This window comes from Cricetulus griseus, chromosome 6 (genome assembly GCF_003668045.3).
Source record: "Cricetulus griseus strain 17A/GY chromosome 6, alternate assembly CriGri-PICRH-1.0, whole genome shotgun sequence".
In the NCBI taxonomy this organism is placed as follows: domain Eukaryota; kingdom Metazoa; phylum Chordata; class Mammalia; order Rodentia; family Cricetidae; genus Cricetulus; species Cricetulus griseus.
The window spans coordinates 115145046-115172450 of record NC_048599.1 but is presented as its reverse complement, the minus strand read 5'-3'; the positions used below and the strand labels follow the sequence as shown (position 1 = coordinate 115172450).

The 27405-nt window shown below is 41.7% G+C and overlaps 1 protein-coding gene across 11 annotated transcripts in view; it reads left to right on the top strand.

Annotated features, from left to right (window-relative positions):
• Tanc1 (tetratricopeptide repeat, ankyrin repeat and coiled-coil containing 1) overlaps nucleotides 1-27405 on the top strand; it is a 226975-nt gene that overhangs the window by 90934 nt on the left and 108636 nt on the right. For all 11 annotated transcript variants that reach the window (XM_027420370.2, XM_027420369.2, XM_035446868.1 and 8 more), the window contains one exon: nucleotides 22185-22379. In XM_027420370.2, the coding sequence (XP_027276171.1) occupies nucleotides 22185-22379 (195 nt within the window). The remainder of the gene's footprint in view (nucleotides 1-22184; nucleotides 22380-27405) is intronic.

Below are 27405 nucleotides of genomic sequence, written 5' to 3'. Positions count from 1 at the left end.
GATTTCAATGTAACCTGTCTTACCAGATGATTTTTCACTCAACTCTTATTAAACAGTTATTAAAATGGGTTAACTGCTATATTCTCAGTTAGGAGTGTCTGAGGAGAGACCCGCACCTAACTAGTGTGGAATGCATATTAAACTGTAGAGGAAACCAGCCTTTCTTCTCTAGAGAAAAGGAATAACATTCCATGTTGTAACAGCAAAAGTCTTTAATAATAAATGTGCAAGCTTTATATCGAAATAAATGATAAAACTATTGATGACTCAAGACTTAACTGAATACAAAGAAATATTAAACATCTCAGCCTGTATACATATTTATTATTTTAAGCCAACTAGTTTTCCTAAAATTATCTGTATATTTCTTTTACGCCCTGATGAAATCCCACCTTTGTTGTTGACTCTTGTAGTCCTGGGGATAAAACCCTGGGTCTCGAAATATTCTTCATTCCTGATTGAAACCTGCACTCACAACAGCTTTTTGGTTTTGACAACTTTCTTTTTTAAAGTTTTTGGAAGGGGTAGTTTTAGATTTATAGTAAAATTGACTTCTTAGAAGGTGCAGTAACCCCCCCCCCCACACACACACACACATCTGCACGACTTCTATTAAAAAACAGCCACACCAGAGTGCTTCATTTGCCATGTTTGTCACACTGGCAATCACCATGATACAAAGAGAGTTTACACCAGGGCCCATCTGTAGATGTCTACATCCTGTGGTTTAGAGAAATACATTGTATGGTCATCTAGAACATTTTGACCTCCTTAAACATCCTGTGCTTCTTTTTTCTAGCACAGCATAAAATTAATGTAAAAATTCACGTGGCAGAGAGCAGGTTTAGGACTGGGCAAGGAGAGTTGGAAACTGTGGCAAGTACTTTGTAAAATGGCCAATCCTGGTTCACATGCCTGGCTTCTGTCTGCATGGAAGCTGAAAGAGTGTATGTAATTTTCTTCACATCTATGGGGCAGGGTGAATTTTGCCTCCTATCAATCAGCCCATACACCATCCGGGATTCTTAGAGATACTGGGAAGGTCTCTTCCCTCCAGGTACTTAGTGTCACTCATGATAATAGCCAGCAGCAAGTAGCTGGCTCAGCTGGGCTTTTGTGTTTCTGTTCTTGCTGTCAAGAAATGAAACACACTTTTATCTAATATAATTAAAGTTCACAGTGGATAATGGTTTGTTTTCTTTTCTTTTCCCTTTTTTTTTTTTTTTTTTAAATTTTTGTTCTTCCTGCCTTCCATAGGAAGGGACTGGGCACTTGCCGTTTGTATTTCTTCTCTCACCAGCTTTTACTTGTAGCATTCTCTCTCTCTCTCTCTCTCTCTCTCTCTCTCTCTCTCTCTCTCTGTGTGTGTGTGTGTGTGTGTGTGTGTGTGTGTGTCTGTGTCTGTGTCTGTGTCTGTGTCTGTGTCTGTGTGTGTGTGTCTGTCTGTCTGCCTGTGCCTGTGCCTGTGCCTGTGCCTGTGCCTGCTCGCGCACGTGCAAGTGCGAGTTAAAGAAATGGTCTTAGTTTAGAGCAGTTTATTAAGAAGCTTTGGTCTTCACCTTTTCTATCACTTAACACCCAGGTGATTGGCTAAACACACTTGTAATGTGTTAATTAATACAGTGGATAGTTTCTCAGCCTGTGTGAGTACCCAGTTAATTGGTTTGTTTTGCATTTGTTTCTTCGCTTTGAATTCGAAGCAAAAGGAAGCTGTTGTCCTCTCCAAAGTCTAAAAGCCATTGATGTGATTGTTAAACTTGGTATTTTAAGCCATTCCAGGCTGCCTTCTGGCTTTTGGTGGTACCTTCAAAAAAATGCCTCAGTATAAACGATGCTTTGTTTCATCCAGAAAATATGAGGCTGCTTTTGATTATTCTGTGCTCCATTGCCCGATTTCTGCGGCTGTGGACCATTATTTAGGAATTCTGTGCAGCGACCATAGTGGTGAGATGTGGCCATTTGGTATCTTCTGTTAAGAGACTACAAAATATTTCTGCAGCAACACAGTAACCAGAAAGAATTCCTTCTCAAGGTAATGTGTTTCTCTTTACCAGAGCATTTGAATGGCTGTATAAAGTGTCCATCTCTGGCTTAAATTAAGCACAGTGGAGTTGGGATGTAGCTTTCCTCAGGGTGTGGTAGGTTCCTGCATTGTTTGTTTGTTCTTTTCAGACACGAAAAACCTACAAACAAATCAAAACACCAGACTTTGGAATTAGTGGTCACAAGTTCAAATCTCAACTTGATCACCTCTGGAATAACTGAAACTTGGGCAAACTTTCTTAAATGGATATTGTTCAGGTTTAATTCTTTCAGCTGGGCAGTGGTGGCTCACACTCTTAATCCCAGCACTGGAGGTAGAGACAGGCAGATCTTTGTGAGTTCAAGGGCAGCCTGGTCTACAGAGTGAGTTCTCGTACAGCCAGAGCTGTTTATACAGAGAAACCCTGTCTTGAAAAACAAATAAAAAACACCAAAAGAAAGAAAGAAAAAGAAAGAAAGAAATACTTTATACATAGGTTGATACTTACTTTCTGTTAGATATTCATTGCATCTGTTCTTTCCTGAGAAAGCGGTGACAGCTTAAAGGACAGAAGAGATGCAGACCCAGAGTACCCTTAAACTTGCTAGATAGCTCAGTTTGCAACTCTCCTATCTCTGCCTCCCAAACAATGGCTGTGTACCATTGTCCTGACCACTTTTTTTTGTCAACTTGACATGGGCTGGAGTTATTTGGGAAGAGGGAATTCGTCAGTTGAGAGAATGCCCTGTCTAGAGTGACCTGTGAGCAAGCCTGTGGTGATTTTCCTTGATTGATGATTGATAAGGGAGAGCCTAGGTGGTGTGGTACCACCCCTGGGTGGGTGGTCCTGGGTTCTATAAGAATGTAGGCTGAGCAAACCATGGAGAACAAGCCAGTAAGAAGCACTCCTCTATGGCTTCTCCTTTTTTTCCTGCCTTCACTCAATAAAGGACTGTTACCTAGAAGTGTAAGATGAAAATAAACCCTTTCCTCCCTAGGTTGCTTTTGGTCATGTTACTTCATTACAATAGAGACCCTAAGTAAGACAACCATGAGTTATACTGGGCATCAGAAAAAATTAATCTTCCTCTCTGGGAAGTTAAAGAGAAGTCAGGATTGGTTGAAGGGATTTCTTTTACTGTTTATTATAATATAAAACCAGGGGACAAATATAAGAACCTGAGACAGTCGCCACAGCTCACCTACCACCATTGGCCTAGAAACCTTTGGGCTCACCCCTTCTTCTCCAGGGCCACTCTTTCTCTTAATCTCACATCTGACAAGAACTCTGATCCATATCCCAAGGACTCTCGGATCCATTCCTGCCAGCTGAATGTGAACACCACCTCTTGAACCAAGGTCTCTATTCAACTGGGCAAGGGAGCATCACATAAACAAAATTCCTGAAACATTTCTAATTAAAAAGGAAGGGTTCTAACTCTTAACATAATAAAACTATATACAATAAGAATAATTGTCAGATATTGTCCAAATAGAAAGGAAAGGTAATAACCTTAACAAAAATTAAACCAAATGCTCTATTCAGTTGAACAACAAACCATGACATTAACAAATTTCCCACAATTGATTGATCTCAGGCAAAGAATGATATTCTAGAAGCTTCTTTTGATGACTTCCTATTCCCAAATATGGAGCTTGCTATCTTTTTGGTACAATAAAGGTGCTTCTCCCACATTTATGCATCTCTCTATAATGTAACTGGTAAGCTCTCCGTTGTTTACTAGATGGTAATTTATACTTTGGAAATTCTTCTGTATTTTTTTGGCCTTGAGTCTTCATTAAATACTTTGTATCCTAACTTGTGCAACTAAACTGAAAGGCCACTTCCCTTGCAAAGTGACTTCAGGAGATGCCAGGCAGATCTGAGGATAGATTTCTAAATACTGTTTATAAGGCTTCATTTTAACACATCCTCATTCATGAAGGCCTTTATTTTTGGAAGACCTTTGTCTTTCATCCTCTGGTTGCTTTCTCATGCTTTACGGAAACAAAGAATGGATGCTTTAGAGGAAGGCAATAAGTGTGGAGCATTTGTTATGTATTGAACACTAGCACATGTGGGCCATGATGGCTTCATGATAAACTTCCTGTTTACTGTGTGGCGCATACTTGAGCAAGCTCTGTGCTCAGAGGGAAAGGGAAGGCCAAGGCGGTCGCCCAGAACCTGCCACTCCATATGGCCAGTGGGACATCCAGGAAGACACTTCCTGCTCCAATAATCATAAAGGATGATGCAGAACTCTCTACAATTTTCCTTGAGCCCCTGCTGTGGATGTGTATGTAGGCAAAAGGAAGCCTAACTTCAATAGGGAAATGATAAACTAGAAATTCAGTTAAAATAGTTAAAGTAGCTATCTTTGTTTACCAAATTGGATTTCATTTCAGGTTCTCCCCCCCCACCTACCCCAGGAAAGGTGTTTTTGTGTAAAACAAACAAACAAATAAAAACCGCAAAGAGCCTCATCAGTATATTGTATGATTCCATAAAATCTCCTTATTTTAGTTCCCATGTGGGCTGTTTTCATTTGGGGGAGAGAATTTCAAGCTTTTCTTTCTATTCTGCAGAAATACGGAGAACTTGATTCACCTCCCTCTCTGCAGAGGAGACTTCGGTGGCTCAACTTTTAGCCAAAGACAATCTGAACTTACCAATTTTGGTTAAAGTCTTAGGAATAAAAATCAAAAGTATCTCAACAGTTGATTTTAATTCCTCACTATTAAGTTTTCAGCCAGGAGTTGCCCATATTGAAGGTGGCATGGGAGCATCCAGGCTGCTAGATTTGACACAATACCTGTTCCAGCACACAGAGGACACAGAAATGATTTGATCTCTGAGGGGAATGGACACTGGGTAGCTGCAGTGGTGTGGGCTCTTGTTTGGGAACTTTCAAAAAGGATTTACGTGTGTGTGTGTGTGTGTGTGTGTGTGTGTGTGTGTGTGTGTGTGTGTGTTTCTGCCTCTTCCTGTCTGTCTATGGATCCCAGGAGAAGGCGTCACATTCCTTGGAGCTGGAGTTGGCAGATGTGAGCAGCCTGACATGGGTGCTGGGATTATCCCTGGGACTGGCTAATTAACAAGGCTAGGAGCCTGGCTGCAAACTCTGGGTTATGGATACAAGGAGGAGTCACTGCAGATTGTGTTATGGTTTCACTTCCCCACCCTGAGCAGTTTAGATGTCATTGCACCTTTTCTGAGGGCTTGGGCTCTCCAGAAGGACAGTTTTTAGATAACTGCAGTTTATTTTTTGAAAATATTTTTCCAAGTACCAGATGTGAAAATTGTTTTGATTTTTGATAGTGAATTTCCTTATCTGCTTGAGCTGCCATAACAAAACATCTTTGGTGGGGTGGCTAAAACAACAGGGGTTTATGTGTTCTCCGTTCTGGAGGCGGAAGATCTGAGGTCTGGGAGCCAGCATGTCAGGTTATGGTGAGGGTTTTTACTGGTTGGTGGGAGGCGGCCTTCTAGCTGTGCCTGCATGTGGTAGAGAGAGGCAGCCCGATCTCGGGGTCCCTTCTTTCAAGAGTGTTATACTCTAACAAGGACTGGGCACTCAATGTTACCTAAGTGTTGAGACTGAATTGTCTAGAGATGAGACTGAGCATCAGGTAAACTTGAGGTGTTATAGCTTCAGCATGAACATTTTGAAGAGGACACAATCTGTATTTATTGTTCTTAAAGTGCAATGCCACAATTCACTGATAAAATACACCATTATTTTGCATCCTATTAAAGAAAAACTGCCTCTTAAATTTCTACAGTAACTTATCATACCATGCTTTTATGAAGGTTATGTTGGTTATTTTGGAGCTAGTTTTTAACACATATTAAAGAGCTCTCTTATGCCAGGCAGTGGCGGTGCACGACTTTAATCTCAACACTCAGGAGACAGAGGCAGGAGGATCTCTCTGAGTTCAAGGCCAGCCAGGGCTACAAAGTGAGTTCCAAGACAGCCAGGACTGTTGTTACACAGAGAAACCCTGTCTCGAAAAAACTCAGTTGGTCATCAGGCCTGGTGGCAAGTGCCTCCATCATGCCTGCCCTTATTTATTTATTTTTTTTAACTATACAAATAAAACAACTTGGTTAAGATATTTTTAAGGAATATATTCAGAGTATGGTCACTGTTTATTTTACTTAGCATTTCTAGTCAGGTGTGGAAGCACAGGCTTGTAATCACAGCCTTCTGGAGGCTGGGGCGGAAGTATGGCTATGAGTTCAAGACCAGTGTGGGCTACATAGGGAGGCTTTGTCTTATCAGACACCATTTAAAAAATGACTCTCTAATAATAAAATTGAGAATAAATAGGGTCTTTGGACCCACATTTTCCAGTTAGGAAAGTAAGTTAAAGATGAAGGGGGAAAAAAAAGAGACACTTTTTCTTTTGTTTTACACACACTCTATTTCTCTCCAAAAGCTGCCTAATATTCTACTATGCCAACATACCGTGGTTTGTTTGCTTATATTTTCCTTCTATAAGAGAAGCACTTTTATATGAGTTGGTCACTGTAGGAGAAGGAAGGTTCCCAGACTGCAATCAAGGGTTAGAAGAAATGTATTTGTTTTGAGCTGTTGGTGCCCTTTGCAAGGTATTTTCTAGAAATTCTTTACTGGTTGTCATGTATGTAAGTGGCATGTGTGAACATGCTATTTGCTGGACTCTTCTTAGTATTAAGTATATTGTGGATTTTAATAGTGCAAATTTTGTAGGTAAAGTGTATAGCCAATTTAAACTAGTATTCTCTTGCTTTTAATACATCTGTGTATTTCCTGCTCAAGTACATTACCCTTTCAGCAACCTTTTGTTTCCTGGCTCACTCTGTTCTGTTGGCCTTGGTGAGGCCTGATCGTGTGACCCTGGTTTGTATGTGTGGTATTTCCTTTTCTCCCTTTTACATTTTAAGAGATAGGATATTTGCTTTGGTGCCCAGAATGATCCTGAGCTTGTAGGCTTCACAGGTCCTCCAGGCTCAGCCTTCAGAGTGCTGGAATTTAAAGGCATATGCTACCACGTCTGGCGGATATACTGTGATTCATTTCCATAGTTGATGGTGAAGCTGAAACCTGGCCTGATAGCATGTGCCTGAAATCCCAGCACTTGAAAGCAATGTGACTTTAAAGATTTATTTATTTATTTATTATGGACACAGTGTTCTGTCTGCAGACCTGCAGGCCAGAAGAGGACACCAGATCTCATTAGGGATGGTTGTGAGTCACCATGTGGTTGCTGGGAATTGAACTTAGAACCTCTGGAAGAGCAGCCAGTGCTCTAAACCGCTGAGCCATCTCTCCAGCCCCTCCTCTTTCTTACTTAAATTTATTTATTTATTATGTATATAGTATTTTGCCTGCATGTATCTCTGAATACCAGAAGAGGGCACCATATCTTATTATAGATGGTTGTGAGCCACCATGTGGGTGCTGGGAATTGAATTTAGGATCTTGTGGAAGAGCATCCAGTGCCCTTAACCTTTGAGCCATCTCTGCAGCCCCAGCCACCGCCTTAAAAAAAAAAAAAAAAGTATTTACTACATATAGCAATGTGAGTTTAGATCCTGGGCTAGCCTACATGATGATTTACAGGTCACCCAGGGCAGCAAAATGAGGCCCTGTCTTAAAATGAAAGATTATTGTCTTTCTGGTCATGATTACAAATTAATTCCAAAATGAAGCTCCCTGTATATATCTGTCTGTGTTTCGGTGTTGTTTAAGAAAAAGTATATTTTTTATTTATATTTTTCTTAATTTTGCTGAAACACCCTTCAAAAAAGACAACATTAAATTCTACCTACAAATTACTAGAAAATGTGTTTGTCCAAATCCTTATCAACAATGTAATTAAACAATTTCATTGTTGGTAGTATCAGGAAAGTTGCATCTTAATGTTTCAATTATGAATTTTTTTTTTTTTTTTTTTTTTTTAGAAAAGGTAGGAATTTAGCACCTTCTTGTATGTTCGTTGAAACTGTCCTGTCTGGGACTGTATTGTGGCTGTCCAGCATACCATCTCCATGAACCTGGACAGGTGACCTATGTGCTCTGTGCTCACTGCTTGGTTATGCAGATTCAATCAAACATGATTTTAGAAGCACTTAACTAGGCTGATGTTTGACACTGTATATGTTGTATGACTTTTTGTCAATAATAACATTCCTTTCTTTTGTCCTGCTTGTTTGCCTCTGGGTTTAGTTGCTGTTTTAATATTTTAATGGGTGTTTAATCATCGAGAACTTACCAACTGAAGTCTTAAGCAAGGCAAACATGTCTTATGTTTAATTTTGAATTACAAAGCCTAAAAAGATTTATCTAAGTCACCCTTTATAGTTGGTAGGATTAAGTGAAGGATTCTGTTCTTATTCTAAGTTCAGTGTTAATTCACTTTCTGAGGTGATCGACTTTATTTCCCTATATTGTGCTCGAGTGTGTTGTTCATGTGATGAGACCTCTCAGACTTGCATCCACGGCGCCACGGTGCTGAAGATGAGATCCTGTGTAGGGCTCGTTCCTTTTCATGCATTCAATTGTTACAAGGCTGGCCGGGCTCTCCCAACACGAGATCAGGTACCTTCTGATGTAGAAAAGTCTTGTATTGAAGTGAGTTAAGAGCGCTTTTGTGATGCCTTCAGCCGGGCACTCTGAAGGCTGAAGTAGGAAGATTGCAAGCTGGAGGCAAGTCTGGGCTTCTGAGAGAAACTCTGTCTTGGAACACAAAACCAGATAAGCAAACAAAGAAACAAAAGTCCCCTTAAGTGGCCTAAGTTTGATGGCACTTAATAGTTTTCTTAGAACAGGTTACTATATTTCTTTGAACCTTTAACTATCTTGCCTATGAAATAAAGATAATTTGTGCCAGATAGCAACTATGAGAGTCAAATGCAATAATTTTGCATTTTGTTTTCAAATTTCAAAATCAGGTGAGATTAAAAAGAACCCATGTGGCACCTTTGACCTTGGAGAAATGCTTATCCTGAGTATACTCATGCAGATAATTAAATATGTTATCATGGGTTTTAAGAAGCAGATGCTGGGGGAGAGGGCTGAGATTTCTTTTCCTTAAGATATTAAAGAAACCAGGAAGTGAACCACAGTTGACCAGGAAGCAAATTCTTTAGAAAAGACATAATGGTCCTTATGAAAAAGTTATTCTTCACTCTTATACAATGTATAGGAGAAATTGCCAGCCAGCTTACCCAAGCCTTAGGTGCCCAGGCCAACCTGCATGAGCATGGGAGGCAGGCACTTGCTCTCAGAGCCAAGCCTGCCTCTATGCTCAGAGACTGCCGAGCAAGAGACACCTGACCAGAGACACCAATGAGGAAAAGACAGTGCAGCAGACTCAGCCTCCCGAGCCAGTGGGACCTTGGGAGGGGGTATAAAAGCAGGCCAACATCCTTAATAAATGAGTCTGCAGCAGACTCTGCCACTCACTGACTCCCAGTGCCTGAGTCATCCTTGGTGCTGCCTCTTCTCACCCCTTCCCACAAGGGGTGTCTGAGCAGGGTCACCCACAACAACAATGTGCTGAGCGCTTATGTTTACCTAATGTACTGGATGGTTTGTAAATGGAGGGTAAGGGTGGGGGGATAACTGTGGTAGAGTGCTTGCTTAACATGCTCAAGGTCCTGGGTTCAATTCCTAGATGCACAGAAAGAAAACCAAGGAAAGGCACTCTGAACTATGTAAAGATGACATGGTTCTTAAGTTTGCAGAGGTAGAATAGTTTCTCTGTCCCTGAAGTAGTGACCTGTGTGCTTGGGTTCAGTTCCCAGTTTAAGCTGCTGAACCCCACTATCTTTCCAGTTTTGCTTCTGTGAAATGGGGGAGAATAACATTTCAGAGCTGACCTGTTGAATGTTAAAATCTTAACTAAAAAAAAATTAGCAGGAAAAAAAAACTATATGAATATTGACCACAAACAGACTTCTGCCTTGTATTCCCTAAATAATACAGCATGACCCCCAATTTACATAACACTTCCATTGTATTATGTATTGTCCAAAATCTGGCAGTGATTTTAATCAAGTGTAATAGAGGATGTCTGTATGTTTTATGCAAATACTGTGTCAATTTCCATAAGGGATTTGATCATCCTAAGATTTTAGTATCCAGTGGGGGATGTTAGAACCAGTCCCTGCCAATACCAAGGTGTTGGCTCTTTGAAGAGTAAATGAGTTAAAATCTGTATAACAATGTCTGGGCCACAGTAAACATGTTAGAAATGTTTGCTCTTGTAGTTGATGGTAAGTGCTATCCCGTTCTGGCTTCTTTGCTTTTCTGTCTCTTTCCACTCTCCTTTAGACTTTGTTAACTACTGGCGTCTTAGACATGTTGTTTCATTAGCTCACTTGTCTGTGTGACCAACCTGACCCTGGTCACTCCATCTGGTGCAGATGGAGGAAAGAGCTACTTAATAGCCATGCCCTTAGCAGAATGCCGCGGGGACAATTGTAAACACTCTGGGAAGACATGTGTTCCCTAAGAGATGGAAGAGGGGAGGGGTACTGGGGCCTTGGTGCAAGGATTCGAAACAAGAAGTTCCTGTGTACGCAAAGATGTGTGTACATATGAAGTGCCGTGCTTGAGATTCACTGTCATTTCATCTGTACAGGAAGGGGCTCTAGTGTAACTGATGGGCAGTTGAGTCCTAAATCTGGCCAGTTCTCCTGGTTGGGAACCACACATTGTACCTTTGCAGGAGTTGTTGAATGGTTAGAGCTGCTGGTTGCTGCAGTTTCTTTCTGTGTCACTGCAGGGACATCCCAACAAGTTACGCAACATTTGTGTATGTGGCTTTGAAAACTTAGGATAAGTGTATTCCCCCCATTATGTAGCAAACTGTGTTCTTGGTAATCTTATAGAGATGAACTTTACACACAGATACACAAGTACAAAAGTTAAAGGCTTCTATTACAAAACAACAAGGCACATGATTTGATCAAAGCAATTTGTCAGTGTGTTTCATTTGATACTTGTGTTTATGCTGATTCCGTGTCATTTGCTCACTCACATACTTACACCTCCAAGTCAGATACACAGAAGGGAATGGCTAGCGAATATAGCTTTGCTGTTCAATGTGCATGATGTTAGGCGACTCTCTACCCAGAGACATACCCGAAGAATGAATGAAGCAAATAACTTGTAATCCATTTTAAGTTTTAGAAATCATGGTTAGAGTGCAATGTTAATACAGTTAACTGCAGAGCCACAATATTGACATTGTTGCTAAGATATTTTATCAGACATGCCATTGAAGCTGCTTTTTAGAAAACTGAGCAGTGTGTGTGTGTGTGTGTGTGTGAGAGAGAGAGAGAGAGAGAGAGAGAGAGAGAGAGAGAGAGAGAGAGAGAGAGACTCGGGGTGGGGGGGTGGCAGAACAGACATGGTATATAGAATACAAAAGACAAAAACAGTAAATGAAGCCGGGCAGTTGTGGTGCACGCCTTTACACCCAGCACTCAGGATGCAGAGGCAGGTGGATCTCTGCGAGTTGAAGGCCAGCCTGGTCTACAGAACTAGTTCTAGAGCATCCAGGAATACACAAAGAAACTCTATCTCAAAAAACAAAACAAAAATTCAAAAACTAGTAAATGCAAAGTCATCTCATTCTGTCCTAGTCCACAACTCACTATAGGCTTAAAAGCTACCTGGTTAAATAACTCCATGTACATAGTCCATTTATATGGTCTTTCTGAAATATGAACGGAGTTGGTTGTGTTGTGCAGTTTTGAGTATGTGAGTGAGTGTGTGTGTGTGTTGGAGGTGTGTACATGCGTGCATGTTTGCATAGAGGCCAACCTCGGGTGTTATTTCGTGGGTATCTCACACCTTGGATTCTCTGACTTGGTGTTCACTGGGTAGGCCAGGCCAGCCAAGCAGTGAGCTCAGGGATCCTCTTGCCTCTGCCTTTCCAGCTGTGATTGCAAGTATACCACCATGCCTACGCAGCTTGTTTTTTTTTTTTTATTTTTGTTTTTTGTTTTTATTTTGTTTTCTGAGACAGAGTTTCTCTGTGTAGCTTTGGGGCTTGTTCTGGAACTCATTCTATATAGATCAGGCCTCAAACTCTCAGAGATCCACCTGCCTCTGCTTCCCGAGTGCTGGGATTAAAGGTGGGCGCCACCAGAACCTGGCACCCACAAAGCATTTTTGTTTATGTGGGTTCTGCGGTGGAAACTCAAATCTTCACACTTGAATTTTTTGAGGACTTCACATTCTACCTCAAAACTTTAAGTTTAGCGCCCCCCCCCAAGTGTTTATAGATTCCATTTTCCTTGTATGGAAATTTCCTTTTAACTGAAATAGAGACAGCAGCTCCCTTTATTCTCGCCCCTTCTCTTGTAGTGAGGTTTCTGGTACACAGCTTTGCTGATGGGACTGGCAGAGTTTGGGACTGAGTAGTGAGTGAGGGGGTGGTGTACAGGTTATGGTATTGTTCCAGAAGTCTTTTTCCCTCCACTTATTTTTCCACCCCCAAAATGTCATCATGTCCAATGTGACAGAATGTTCCTGATGATTATCATTCAGAGAAACACGACTTGCTAAATGATCTTTGGGTGATAGAATTTCTTAGGCACCACGCAGTTAGTTCTCCATTCTCAGTTTGCACTTTGGTTAGGGCAACTGCTACTTGGGCCAGCAAGCCAGTGTGCTAAAGTCATGACTGGAGTCAGGCCACCTGGGTTCTAAGATGTGGACAACTTTGCATGTCCTCATCTGGAACAAGTAAGATGTTAAAGCATCTCTTTTAAATGGACTATGATGAATAAATTAATATATGTAAAGTATTTAATGAGGTGTCTGGCACATTGAGTAAGGACTTAGTGACTACTAGCTTAATCATCCCTATTAGAGGCTGGCAAGTTGGCTTAGTGGTAAAGGTACTGGCTGCCAAGCCTGATGACCTGAGTTCCATTCCCAGAATATAAATAACAGAAGGAGAGAACCAATACCTGCAAACTCACACTTACACTCATGCAGTCAGCAAATGCAGTCATCTTTATTAGTCCAGATATACTCAATAAACATAACATTTATAATTGAGACATAGCTACAAATCCTGGAATGTTACTGTGATGCCCACTTGATGTGAATTTCAGGAGTCAATGAGTTTGGGCTGTAGTCATGGCGTTAAAGCATGTAAATGAGATGGGGGAATGGCTCAAGGATGGATACCCTGTGGGCACTGTCAGTTCCTTAGTTGCTTGGTTTCAGAACACCTAATGACATATTTGTTATGTATGCAGCACCATGGGCCCTGTATTTCTCATGTCAACCATAGGAAGCTTTGGTGGGAAAAGTGAGTTTTTTTTTTAATATTATATGAATTAAGAGCATGAAATTGGTTTATGTCTAAGGACATTTAGCATTAAGGAAAGAAAGCATTAATTGGTTGAGTTTGGAAGTTGAAGCCAGAGAAATTGGAATAAGACAGTCATTGTAGAACAATAAGTAGGAAATAGACCATCTTACGTCAGTAAGACCTCCATATATGGGTTGCGTGTGTTAGCTCAAGTCTAAACCTGTGGATTGAAGTCCATAGTGGTTATGATTAGAAGCTTCTAGATAGAGGGAAAGTAGGCTTCTTGATAAGTATCCAGTGGGATAGCTTTACTGGGCAACCCCAGGAAATAAAAAGAGATGGGTACAGTTTTCTGTTTCTGTGTGCTAGATAGTCAGGTATATTTTTTTTATAAAATATTCATTTCCTAAACATTGCCAGAATACGTGCCAAACTGAAAACAGTCAAAGAAGAGGGAACCCACCAATGTCTTACTGTACTCCTCCCAAGGCTTTGGTTGTGTGTCATACTTCACTATTGTCACACAGCATATAACATGCCATGTATCCTGGCTTAGATGTTTATTTCCATGTGGTTTAAAAAATGCTGATCATATGGCAAACTGTTTCTTCTTTTTTCTTGTAACTTGTTCATTGGCACCAAAAGCAGTCTTTGTGCTGCTTTGCTTGTTTAAAGCTGTTGGTGGGGGCATTCTTTCCCCATTGTTCTGATCATATAAAATGCAAGTTCTGGCAGGACAGTTATTATTTTAAGAGGCCACCCAGATAAGGTAAGAGGTTCCTTTTTCATTTATGGGGTGAAGTATGTGGTTTAAAACCACATTTCCTGAAAGAGAAGGGGATTGAAAGGGACAATTGACTGAAGTACTGGAAGGCGTTATATAGTACACATTTTTTTTTTTTTTTAATCATGGTGTCTCCAAAGCTGTAGTTAATTTAGATGGTTCTCTTAAGTGATGTTTTCTTTTTGTTTCCAAAGTAATAAATGTACTGTTTGTTTTGAGTCTGTGAGCATCTCAGATGCTCTTGATTGACATGACATACAACTGAAAACTTACTTCAGCTTTATGGGACTTGATCTTCCTACTCCCTTCCTCTATATATAGCTTCTGGCTTTTGAGGATGGAGAGGGCAAAGTGTTGTGACTGAAATTGTGTTTCCTGCAAAGATATGCTGAAATTCCAACCTTTAATATAGTGCCTGTGGAAATGACCTAGTTTGGAAATACAGTGTTTACAGATGTGATCAATTTAAAAGTCATGATAGGATTAGGTAGGTTGGTCCTAATTTCATATGCCTGGGCTTGAGTGTGATGTAATCTCAAGACTTGGGAGGTTGAGGCAAGCCTGAGCTGCATAGTGTGTTCTAGGCCAGTCTAAACTGTGGAATCAGACCCTATCTCAAGCAGACTAACACACAGAGAGAACACTGTGGACTGATGAAGACAGAGGTTGGAATGAGTTTTCAAGCCAAGAAACATCAGAGATGGTGCTGTCTAGAAACAAAGAAATAGGTGTGGACTACCTTGACTCTGGAGAGTACAGGATCCCACACTACACATTGATTGTGGGCTGTTAGGGTCTGGAAATGTGAGACATTAACTTTTGTGGTACCTTGTTTTACAGTGCTCTAGGACAGCTCAGGAACCAAGAATGGTTGGGTTCTGGTTCTTTGCCGAATCCTCTGTTTCATGCACATTCAAAAACACATACCTTGGTACATGACAGTCTTTTCTAAGTTTTCAGTACCTGGTTTTTACCAGATGACACTAGGACTGGGTCTTCTCCCAAGGAAGCAGCATAGGGCCTGGTGGACCCTTTTGTCTGCATTCCTCCTGTCAGAGCAGGCCTTGGTTTTAAAGACTTTGTCATGTCTGGGTTTCTTCTGAGAAACAGCTTTTGTTTTCCACGTTTGTAATCTTTTTACATCGCTAAACTTTTTTTTTTTTTTTTTTTTTTTTTTTTTTTTTTTTTTTTTTTTTTTTTTTTGGTCTCTTCCCTCTATGCCCTGGAAAAATGGTCCTGAGCCTTTGCTCTTTGTCAGTGATTAATATGAAGTGTTGGTCTATCTTAGTCTGCCCTGCAGGTTAGGTGATTAGAAAGCAAGCATGGGAAAGGTGTAGGCCAACCATTCCATATTCTTCCAGGGTACCCAGCTGTCCCTGAATGTTCTCAGTTTTCTTTCTCTGAGTCTTCAAGGTGTTCACTCTCCTTTCATTGATAAACTGTATACTTCATCAGCTCCCTACTGCCAATGATTTTAGGGGAGGTCTGTTGTCTAAGGGGAACCTATTTAGTCAAGGTCCTTGAAGTGTTTATGTTGGGAAGCTTGGGGTGGAACAGCCGCAGCGAATAGATTGTGGTTAACCCTCTGTGTTGCAACAACAAAGTGTGCTCCATTGCTGGACTCTTTCGTCTGTCTTTTCTAGCCATCTCCTATTTGAGGACACGGTTTTTGCTCATGTGAATTTTTTGTCCCTTAGTTCACAGATATTTTACTGGGGTTCTTGGGAGGCTTTGTATAACTACTTGCCTGGTGCAGTTTTTCTCAACGTACTCCATCAACTGACTGTCATCCTTCCAGTGACAGCAAAGATGACCATTGATAATGGCATTCTGCTGCTCTTCTTTCCTTTTAGGTGGTCAGGGTCAGCTCTGGGTGACAGTCACCATGCAGGTGTCCTTGAGCACATAACCTGTGGAATGGGACTTCATTGCATTCATTTGCCAAGCTAGGTCATAGCAGGTGGCCAGTTTAACCCAAGGACCTTCAAATATATACATGGCTCTATCCTCGGGAGTGTGAATGTAAATATTTGCATCAGGCATGCACACAGAGAGGTCAACCATATACAAGGATTAACCTCTGCCCAAGCTCCCAGTTGTTCATTTCCCGTTTCCAGATGCAGGCACGACTACAGAATCCATGTGTCCTTCTAGAGATCCTCCATTCACAAACAGTAGTCGTGTTTACATGTATATCACACACATACAGATCTGTATATACATATTATATAGCATATACAAATATAGACTCATACACCCCCATGAAATACACATTTTTAAATATAGGAAAACTTTTTGTACATGATCATTTCCTAAAGTTTCTTCCTTCCCTTCCCCCACCCCCTTTTTGGTTTTCCCGTGTTGGCCTTGACTTCTGGCTTCCCAACGCAATCATCTTAGATCCTGACCAGTTTCTTGTTCCAGTGGCAGGAGAAATCCCTGCTATATATTGTATTGCATTATCCTCTCTGGGAGAGTTTTAAAGCCCATGGCTTGAGCTGCAGTAGTTGAAACAGCTTCCTGGACAGCTCTAGGCCTCCTCCCCGAACAAACAGAGGAGTTGGGGCCGCACCCTGATCAGATAGATGTAGGGACTTGTGGCCTTGAGAGTTTCAGAACCCAAGAGGTGGTGAGGTCAGCAAGGTCAGTAAACATCTATGCACTGCTGAGGAAACAGAGAATAAGGAACTTTGCAGGTATCCCACAGACCTTTCCAGACTGCTGTCGGTTGCAGATAACCCACGTCTTTATTCTTTCTCTGGGCCAGGCTGGGATGGGGTGGGGCTAGACCTGCCCTTCTCATGGTGCAGAAGCCGCAGGAGTTAATAAACATACAGTACAGGAGAAAGGAAAGGAAACTATTTCGGGTGCTTGATGACTAAACACCTATGCTTCAGATACGCTTGGTTTGTGTGACAGCAGCATAAGGTGTGACTGAAAGAAAATTAATGATCAGGAGGCTTGGGCACCTCCTCAGCGGAATGTTCAGAGTGCTTGGAACTAATTAAGCAGCCAGCACAGAACTGGGAAATAGAGGAGGGAGCAGGCTTCTTCGTGGTGGTCTGGGACTGCGTGTAGACCTACATACACTATTTTTGGTTTTCCCTATTAAGTACACAGAATGACATAATATTGAAACCATATCTTGGCAGCCTGCTAAAAGGGAATGACACTGGGAAGATGGATTCAACATTTGATTGCCTGAGCCCAAACTCACTTTTGACATTTCCTGTGCCCTCAGGCATGTTACTTAGTCTTTTCTGTTCTTCAGTTTCCTCATCTGAGAAGGGAACACTGCTTGGTAGGGAGGTTGTGAAGATGACATAAGGAAACAGCACTGTCCAGGCACCTGCTTGCACTCTTGAAAGCCTTTCTTTTATATTATGCTTTTTTGGGGTATGAGATTGGAGATTTTTCTGAGGTCGTATATTTTTAAAGCATAATAGCTCTTGCACGGTGACATATTTTAAAGGGAAAACTTGGACAGTTAGGGAGGAAATTACAGTCTGTTTAGTTGTATGTTTCAGGATAAGGTGCATTTGTGTGTGTGGTTGTATAGCATGCATTGTGAGGACATTTGCTGGCCTCTGTTTAGAAGGTGTTTGTGCAATATCTGAAGACAAAAGGATCCACTTGTTTCATTAGTTGGTACTTTTTGGACCCCAGGGGTTAGCGGGTTTCTTCCTTCCTTCCTTCCTTCCTTCCTTCCTTCCTTCCTTCCTTCCTTCCTTCCTTCCTTCCTCTCTCTCTCTCTCTCTCCGTATTTATTTATTTATTGGTGGTTCTATGGTACTGTTTTTGGATTAGTCATGATTGTGTGGATATGTTTTAGAAAATTGTTGACATGGATCCCTGTATCCTTTCTTTTTGAAAGTGTACACTGAATGATCACTAGCTCTGCCTAGATGCCAGGAGGTCACACATAAGACACAAGATACTTTAATGTGCTTCTGTTGCAGAGAGAGCCTTCTGCAGGGCTTAAAAATGACACCGGGTCTTGCAGAGGAAATTTTTTCCCACTTGCTGGGTTTCTGTAAATATGTGAGTTATGTGGTTATAAAACCTTACTATGGAAAATATGTTTAAAAAACAGTGCGCTCTGAGGAAGGAACCACAAAAGATGCTGTAATACATTTAATGCCCTAGTTAAATCTATCACCCCAGTCCCATTTTCTGGAGCTGGATAAACAGAACATCTTTCTCTTTCTATTTGAAGCTTCCAGCCCCCGCCTTCCCCAGCCACTTTACTGCATGACAAATGGAAATCTTATTTCCTGCTTCTGTAGACCTATTTACCTGAATGTCTGAGCTCACCCCTGTCTTTCTCAGGTCTAGCCTTTCTCAGATAGGCCTTGCTTTCATTTGCCTGCCTTCCCTGCCCTGATTTATTAAAGCTGTCTCTAATCCTATACTCCATGTACTCTAATCTACAATGTGGATGTCAACATTCTGCATGGCCACCTTTAAACATTCATCTCCCAGATTCACAGTTTTTCTTCCATTGTGAATTTAAATCCTCATTCAATGTCTTTATGAGTAGGGGGAAAAGTTAAAGAACCATTATCAAAAGCCATTTCTGCCAATTTTCAGTGCTTTACTGGATGTCTTTATTCTCTTTGGTGAGCCCATTATCTTTGTATGTACAGCTTTCACTCTAATACTTCTTCTGTGTGTATATTTTAATTTGATTTATTATAAACACAGAAGACTATTTGTCCCTATGCCGTTCCTGATCTTTTATTTTTAGAATTCAGGAAATCAATGATTTTAAAATAGGAAAAGAGTTATGTGTGTGCTTGAGTGAGTGCACCCGTGCAGATATCAGACTGTATATAACTTAGAAAGCCTAAGATTCTGTTAGCCCCTTTACAGAAAAGGTATGATTGTCCCTTACATATTTAACTAATTTAGAATGTGTTTCTTTGGGAGGCTCTCCATTTCCCCCAGCATTCTTTTTTTTGGGGGGGTGGGGTTTCAAGAAAGGGTTTCTTTGTGGCTTTGGAGGCTGTCCTGGAACTAGCTCTTGTAGACCAAGCTGGCCTCGAACTTCCAGAGATCCGCCTGCCTCTGCCTCTGCCTCCCAAGTGCTGTGATTAAAGGTGTCCGCCACTACTGCCCGGCTCCCCCAGCATTCTTGAACAAGTGGGGATAGTATTAGAATCTGAGCTGGCTGGTTGGGAGAAGGCCCCAGCTCCTCCCTCTGTTCCTCCCAGTTAATGCTGTACTGGTTTTCTGTCTGTGAGAGGTGTGATTGGATCAGGGGCTCTCTGGGATGAACTCACACTGGGGTGATGTGATTCTCTGAGGGAAGCACCTGCCAGTGTTGGAGGGGAGCCTGGCCAATCCTGGTCATTGCTAACATGGCTTACACACCCTGGAGAGGATGCATTGGTCCTGCCCAGCCCAGGCCTTTCTGCTGCAGCAACAGGAAGGGTGATTGGAATGTACTTCCTATTTCTTAATTGAAGTGAGGAATAAAGTAGGCTGTAGTTAAAACAGCATCTACTCAAGGCCCAGTGAAACGTCTCAGTCATGCTGGTTGTTGTAGTGAAACATCTTTAGTTCTTCTTAAACATCTTTTAGCGTCTGCTGAGGAAAGTTGAACCAACCAGGGGTGTAACAAGCTTTTTCGTCGGACTACCAGCCCTCAAATAATGACATGGATACTTCTTACTAATTATGAAAGCTTGGCCTTAGCTTAGGCTTGTCTTACTAGATCTCAATACCGTAAATTAACCAGCTTTTATTAATCTACATTTTACCATGTGACTTTTTACCTTTCTTTCATTCTGTATGCCCAACTCCTTCCATGTCTCATTGGTGTCTCCTCTGCACCTCAATTATCTCCTCCTTCCTCTTGCTCTACCTCCTGCCTAGCTATTGGCCATTCAGCTCTTGATTAAACCAAACGTGGCAATATATCTTCACACAGTGTACACATATCTTACAACACGGAATTTCTGCTGTCTGATTGCTTGGAGCATACCTTATCATTGATGTGTGTGCCCCTACCAGAATTCTGCTTTTGGCCTCTGGTGTCATAGGATGCTCTGGGCTCTCTTTGACCTTAACCTGCTGCCCTGTGCTGTTAAAGTTAAAGCTGTAGGCTCCAGGATGCTGTCCAGCTTCTGAGCAGCTGGATCTCCTACTTGGTGCTGTGTGCCCCCTGCTCATCTGTAAAGCTGCTCTCCCTGCTCCGTGCCTTCCCAATAAAAGGAAGCTGGAGGTCTAATTGTTTCTGAAAAACCAAACAGAACAGCATGTTTGGGTCAGATACTGTCATGGGATGGCAAAGTCAAGTTGAAATAGAAGTCCCCCTCCTCCAAGCCCCATCTCTAAGTCCCATTTTTATTGCAGCCTACATAAAATCAAAGAGCTGGAGCCCAGCTGTTCCCAAGGCTGAGGGCTCTTGTGGCTGCGGCATGCTTTGGAAGCTGTTTCTCACAGACTTGCAGTTAATGAAAATATTTGCTTTGCTTGATACAAACAAAGTTTATGGGCAGAATTTGTGATTAGGAAATGCTTTAAATCTTCTGCCCTACAGTCCCTAATTTCTGTTATTCTGTGTCTGAGATAATAACCCCTTCCTCAGGAACAAACTTAACTTGTTTCTCGTGATGGTATATGTCTTTCTCCATTTCTTTGTGTTCCCCTTGAAATTAAGGGATTGAAAGTCTGGGTTTTCATGGAAGTCATGGGTAGGGAGACTACTGATATTGACAGCACAGGTCTGTGGCTTGGTAATACACAGGCACCCATGGGGCCATGTAAGCTCTCTTCAAACACATGGACAATCAACGTTGCCTGATGTCCCCGTGTCCTCGTCACTGTGGAGGTATAACCTCAACAACTTCTTCTTCTTCCTTTGCTATTGCATTGCTTGCGGATGTGAGGCATTCTGTGGCAGCTATAACAAACCGTTCCTGTGGCTCCTCGTGTGGAAAACAAGTACAGCAATGCAACATGGACAATGATGGGTTTTGGTCACATCCCTTTTTGGCCTTATACACAAAGATCTGGGAAAAAAAATGAGTGCCTGCCTGGCTGTTCAGCTCATGGTTTTTTATTTCTCCCCTCTTTCAAATGTGTTGTTTGCTTTTGCTTTTTTAGCAGGAAGTCATAACAAGGACTAGTTAGAAAGCATTTGTCAGACAGACTGACTCTGCTTATGGAAACCTTACATGTTTCCTCCGATTTCTACTGTCTATAATTTAGCACTTTGAAGATGGTTTGTAATCTGTGGGGTGATGACTCGGGTTTCTTTGCAGACCTCAGTTGCTTCTTGGTCTATACTGAGGGAACATGACTGGGGGTGGGGTGGCAGAGCCAGGGAGGATAGGAGCAAAGTGTATCATCTGAGGACGTGCAGACTGGCTGCATTTCTTCTCTTAGCTTGTCCTGACTGGGATCTGTATTTCTCATACACTTTGTACACTGTAATTGCATCCTCTATATTTCTGGAGTATTTGCTTCCTCTAGAAAGTTTTATATCATAACGGTGTGCTAATTTGTTCCCAGGTTCATTTGGGGGTTAAGATACTAAGGGAGCCTGCTCAGTGAATGGTTTGGGGTTGGCTGGGGTTCAGAGTGGTAGAGTAGACAGGATCAGAAAAGAGAAGTGGTTCCAGGGAGCATTGTGGAAGCGCAGTCCGGGTCTTTCATTGGCAGCCCTGTCCGTATTGGAGGAGCAGACTGCAGGCTCTAAATCCACAGAGCTCCTGGCTTTGGATGCTGCTCCACTGATACCCACAAAAGCCCAGTAACCCCCTACTTGTAAGTGCGCTGAAACCAGAGTGTCTTGTGGATCATGACTTTCTGTGGCAGTTGAGTGGAACAGAAAGGGCCTTCCTGCCACATTCATTGATGCTTCCATGGTAAAGTTTGAGTTTCTCCTGTAAGCAATGGATTTCAAGAGTGATAAGGGAAATAATTTAAAAGAAATTGGGTATTCTGGTATGTGGGAATTATATTCTAAGAATGTAGCTCTTAGAAATTAAAGTCTTATCAACTTGTTGTGGGTGGTGTTGTAACCTAGATGTCATCTCTCCACTCCAGGCAGTGACTTTGGTTCAGAGACACCCACCTTGTCCTCCAGTCACAGTGGTGACTCTCCCATGAGCGGTCTTCCTACAGCAGAAGATACCTACCGTGTGAGCTTGGCCAAAGGGGTTTCCATGTCTCTTCCTTCATCACCTTTGCTGCCTCGACAGTCCCACTTGACACAATCAAGATCAAACAAAAAATCTCCAGGTAAAGAAAAAAAAATTCCCAGTATCTACATAAGCTATATTGGTTATTTAATATATACATTAAATATAAGTAAGAGGAGTGAGTGTCTATAAGAAATCTGGGAGAGCCAGGTATGGCCACGTGTGCCTATTATCCCAGCACTGAGCTAGCTGGAACAAAATTCCTTGAGCCCAGGAGTTCTAGGCTAGCTTGGGCAACATAGTGTTCATCTTCAAAAAATACATCTTTTAGAAGAATTGTTTTTCAGTGTTCAAATAACTTTTAGAAGAAAGGAACTTTTTTCTAAAAGGATTTATTTTTATTTGTGTGTGTGCGTGTGCGTGTGCGTGTGCGTGTGCGTGCGTGTGCGCCTGTGTGGGTATGTGCATGTGGGAGTTTGGGTGCCCTCAGACCAGAAGTTGTTGGATCTCTTGGAGCTGGAGTTATAGGTGGTTGTGAGACACCTGACATGGGTACTGGGAATTGCACTCACGTCTCTGCAAGAGCAGTAGGTACTCCTAACTGCTGCTGTCCAGGCAGAGGGGGGTGGGATCAAAGTATTTTTATCTACCTCTCTATATAATGATAAACTGCCCAAGATAGACTTCCATAGATTCAAGATCTTGATATAAGAACTCTTGTTCACCATTGGCTTTGCCAGTTTTTCCCCTGGTGAATCGAGGAACACTCTCTCTTACAAGACACCCCTAAAGTTATGGATGCAGGCAGATGTCATGGACTACAGTCTGTTCATTACTACCAAGCCTTGTGTATTGAAACTGTTTGCCTGCTGACATCATCCAGCATTGGAACAGCTCTGAAGTTTAATTTCTGATGAAGAGTCAGACTTGTATAACAGGGCAGGGGCCATGGCTTAGGGACTACTTGTATAAGATATCTTGACCCCTTTCCTCATTGCCAGCTTCATACACTTGCTGATACTGAAAAGTAAAACAAGTAGTAGTTGGCCATAAGAGGCTGGGGTTCAGATGTGAGGAAAACCCCTCCTGTGCTTACTGCTGGGGTCCTCACAGTTCTTTGATATTCTTTTAAATTGGCTGAATATTTGCTTACAAAAGGCAGGGTAATTTGGTTTCCCATTGATCATGTGCCAATGAAAATTCTTCTCAATTACATGGGAGCACATTCAGAGTTCATCTAGATTGTGCCCCGGGCTATGAAATTAATTAGTTTCTGGTTTCCTAAATATTTGTGTAACTTGAAATGGCATATGCATTATTTGTGAGTCCTTTAGTTGATGTTTGAGATTTTTGTATGGTAAACTGTAAGAGGGAAAACCCTGAGGTATTATATGTTAGAAATGGTGGTGTGAATTTGGTGAGTAGCCAGAATCTTTCATTGTTCCAGAACTTTCTTATTTTGGACAGCATTGTTTACAGTTCAGTCATTAGCTGGAACTTGGGAACGTTTTTTTGGTATGAAGTGATTTCCTGTGCCAAGGAATTTGACCTGTTTATCAGTATTTAGGGAAATTCCAGGAATGTCCTTTGCTTGCTTCACTGCTGTATCTCTGTGTCAGATGTCTTTTCTTCCTTCAAATCGTGTTTCCCACAGGGTCTCTCTTGCTAGGTTGCCCTCTTGGGAATGACCGTTCCAATTGCATCTCTTTCCTGATTTAAGAAATGTCGTTTCACTCTAGGCTAGTGAGTTTATCAACAAAACCTTTTTGCGTTGCCAAATTTCGGACTCATGAACCTTAAAACCCAGATTTAGATTTAGCCAAGAAACCTGTTATGTCAGTTTAATGGGGAAGCCCTGTCCCCACTCCCAGCTCTGCTCTTGTTCTCCTCTGCCTTCATCCACTCCCCAGGTGATACCCGATCATCTGGCCTAACTTCAGCAAGAATTCCCTCCTTATTCCTGATGTTTCCTCTTTGCAGTTTTCCATCCTCTGCCCTTCCCATTTACCTTGGCTGTACTAATCCCACTTGGCCATGCAACTTTCAGAGCTGAGCCTAGTCTTTCCTTTTCTGAAAAATTCTGCTGCAGGTGGTCCAACACCCACCCCCTGAATTAAATGTGCCTTCCTACACTTTCACAAGTATCACAGAATAATGCTTTTTCTTTAATATTCTGCACTTCACATAACTGCTGCTTTAGGGCAAGCAAAATGTGTTAGCCGAGTGTGCTGAACAGGGATTATTCAGGGCCTGTTTCTTACTGAGGAACCTCAGTTGAAGGTAATGCCAAGCACAGAGATTTGACTTTCTACCATGCATTTGCTCAGACAATGAATTGCTATTGCTTTTGCCCCAGGGTTGGGCATCATCTGAGACTCCAGGGAATACTACATTTCAGACATAATTTTATTACTGATGGCAACGTCAGTGTCTGTTTGGGACTTCCTGTAGCATTGGCAGGCAAGCCTGGGTAACATGACTGTCCTGGAGAGTTTCAAGAGAACTCTCTTCATACGGGCAGATATATCCTGAGCACTTTGTCCCTATTCCTGGGCCAATATCAGATAGTTTTATAAATATCCCAAAGTTTTTTTCTATTATAAAAATGAAATTTATCTAAGTTCTTTGGTCAGTCTAATGGACAGAAAGATGTAGCTGTCCTCCTGAATATTCAATATTTTGATAGATTCAAGAAAATACCTTCCATTTTAGATGCCTTTGTTCAACTGAGCAGATCCATGCTAGCAGAACAGTTCTTGTGTACTGCCTAAACCCACGTGCCAAATTAGTGTCTCACAGTGCTGACTGACATCATTATCTTAGTAATTTTAACTTAAAAAAATGAAAGGCAGAGATGGCTGCTTAAGAATTGCAGTGGTTCACAAGACACAAAATAACATTTTCATAGTTCCTAACATGTTTCTGCTTAGACCATATTATTGGAAAAGTATCCAAAGTGCTAATGTCTTACCGGCCTGCTTTTTCTCCTTCCTTCCTTCCTTCCTTCCTTCCTTCCTTCCTTCCTTCCTTCCTTCCTTCCTTCCTTCCTTCCTTCCTTCCTTCGCTGACATATGGCAGTTGAACATGCACTGGCTTTAAAAATATCCATCTATTTTAAAACTAGCACTATTGCTACTAAGGATACAGTAAATACATTGTACCTGCAATTGTACCCATCTTACCTCCCTTGTGACCTGTGCGCCCCTGACTGTCATTCAGGCCTAGCATTCAAATTACCTTGCTAACTTTTGTTATGATTTGTTATATTTATGAAGTTGCTTTTAAAGGATACCAAACCTTGGAATCAGGAGTTTGTGGCCAGCCTGGCTACACATAGCAAGATCTTTTCTCCACAAACAAACCACTCAGAATCTCCAAACTGTTTTACTTGCTTGTATAGAAACACTTCATGACTCGATGCTAATCAAACTTCAGGCGGTCAGTACACATGGTTGTACATTTTGCTTGGAAGAAGGAATGGGCAGATGCACAGTTCTTTCCTGATTCGTAGGCTGTAGCTAATGTTTTGGCTGGAGGGTGAGGAACTTAGAAAGAGCATGATTGGAAAAATTGGTGAGAAAGACATTTGAGGACTATGGTGGTTTCAATGAGAATGGCCCCTATAGAGTCATATAATTGGTTGGTCCCCAGTTGTTGTAACTGTTTGGAAAGGATTAAGAGGCATGGCCTTGTTAGAGGATATGTGTCATAGAAGGAGAGCTTTGAGGTATCAACAGCTTTCTCTACTTCCTATTTGTTGATAAGGGTGTGAACTTTCAGCTACTTCTCTAGAGCTTGTCCTCCTGCCATGCTCCCCGCCATTAAGGTTCTAACCCTCTGTAATCGAGAGTCCCAAATTTTAAACAATTTCTTTTGTAAGTTGACTTAGTCACAATGTTTTGTCACAGCAGTTGAAAAGTAACTAAGACAAGGAAGAAGTATGTGGATAGATCTCTTTGAGTGGGCAAAGGATACTTGTGTCTCATAAAAATGCTCATTAAAAGGTAACTTTGGCAGAGTAGGAGTTCAGTAGTCAAGTAGATGGGATGACTATTCTGTGGACAGTCAGCCTCTTTCCCTGGCCATCTCTCCTTGCCCAATGGGCCCATGAACAGAGTGGACATGGTGGTAGAGATTAAAGTCATGCATGAGCTCGACAACATGCACTTGCACTCAGTAAGGCTGACCTGGCTACAGCTGCTGATGAGTGACAGCTCTGCCAACAGCAGAGACCAACGCTGAGCCCCAGATTTGGCACCATTCCCCGGGGTGACCAGCAAGCAATTTGGAGGTGGGTTGACTACACCGGACCACTTCCTTCATGGAAAGGGCAATGCTTTGTCCTTACTGGAATGTATACCTTAAAAAACAAACAAGAAACTGTCAGAGACTGGAACTGCTATTCCATCATGAGTCAGCTGCTGTATCTATAATTAGGCACCTTGAACAACATAACTTCATAACTTTCATTCATGAAAATGTGGGTTAATACTAGGTGACTATCTAGATCCTGTGGGCAAGAGATAATATCATTAAAACTAGGTTGGGTGTCACATGCATGTTAACTGCCACCTGTGGAAAACAGAGAAAGGAGACTGGCACAGAAATTCAAAGCCAGCTTGGTCTACATAACGAGTTCCAGGCCAACCAAGGCTACAATGCAAGACTCTATCACAAACAAACAACAAACAGATGGCATTAACCTTGTGTTGATGTAAATTTTATATAATTGAGTTACTCATTTTAATCACTTAGTTTTGGAAGTACTGAGGATTGAACTCATGGCCCCTTTAGTGCTAGGCAAGGGTTCTGCCACCGAGCTATCTATGCAACCCCCACTAACCCCCACTTTATATTCAGAGTTATTGGTATTTACCCTTCTGCAACCTTCCTTATTTATTTGTAATTTATTCCACTGCTTGCTAGACTATTCTACTTTCTGGGTATTGTTTTACTTTTTGATACTATTCTAACTGGAAGATCCATTTTATCACTAGATCCATTGAGATACTTCTGTGGTTGTTGTAAGCCTGGTCTCAAACTTTGGAGATCCACCTGCCTCCGCCTCCTGACTGCTGGGATTGAAGACATGCTCCACCACACCTGATTTCACCCCCTTACATTTT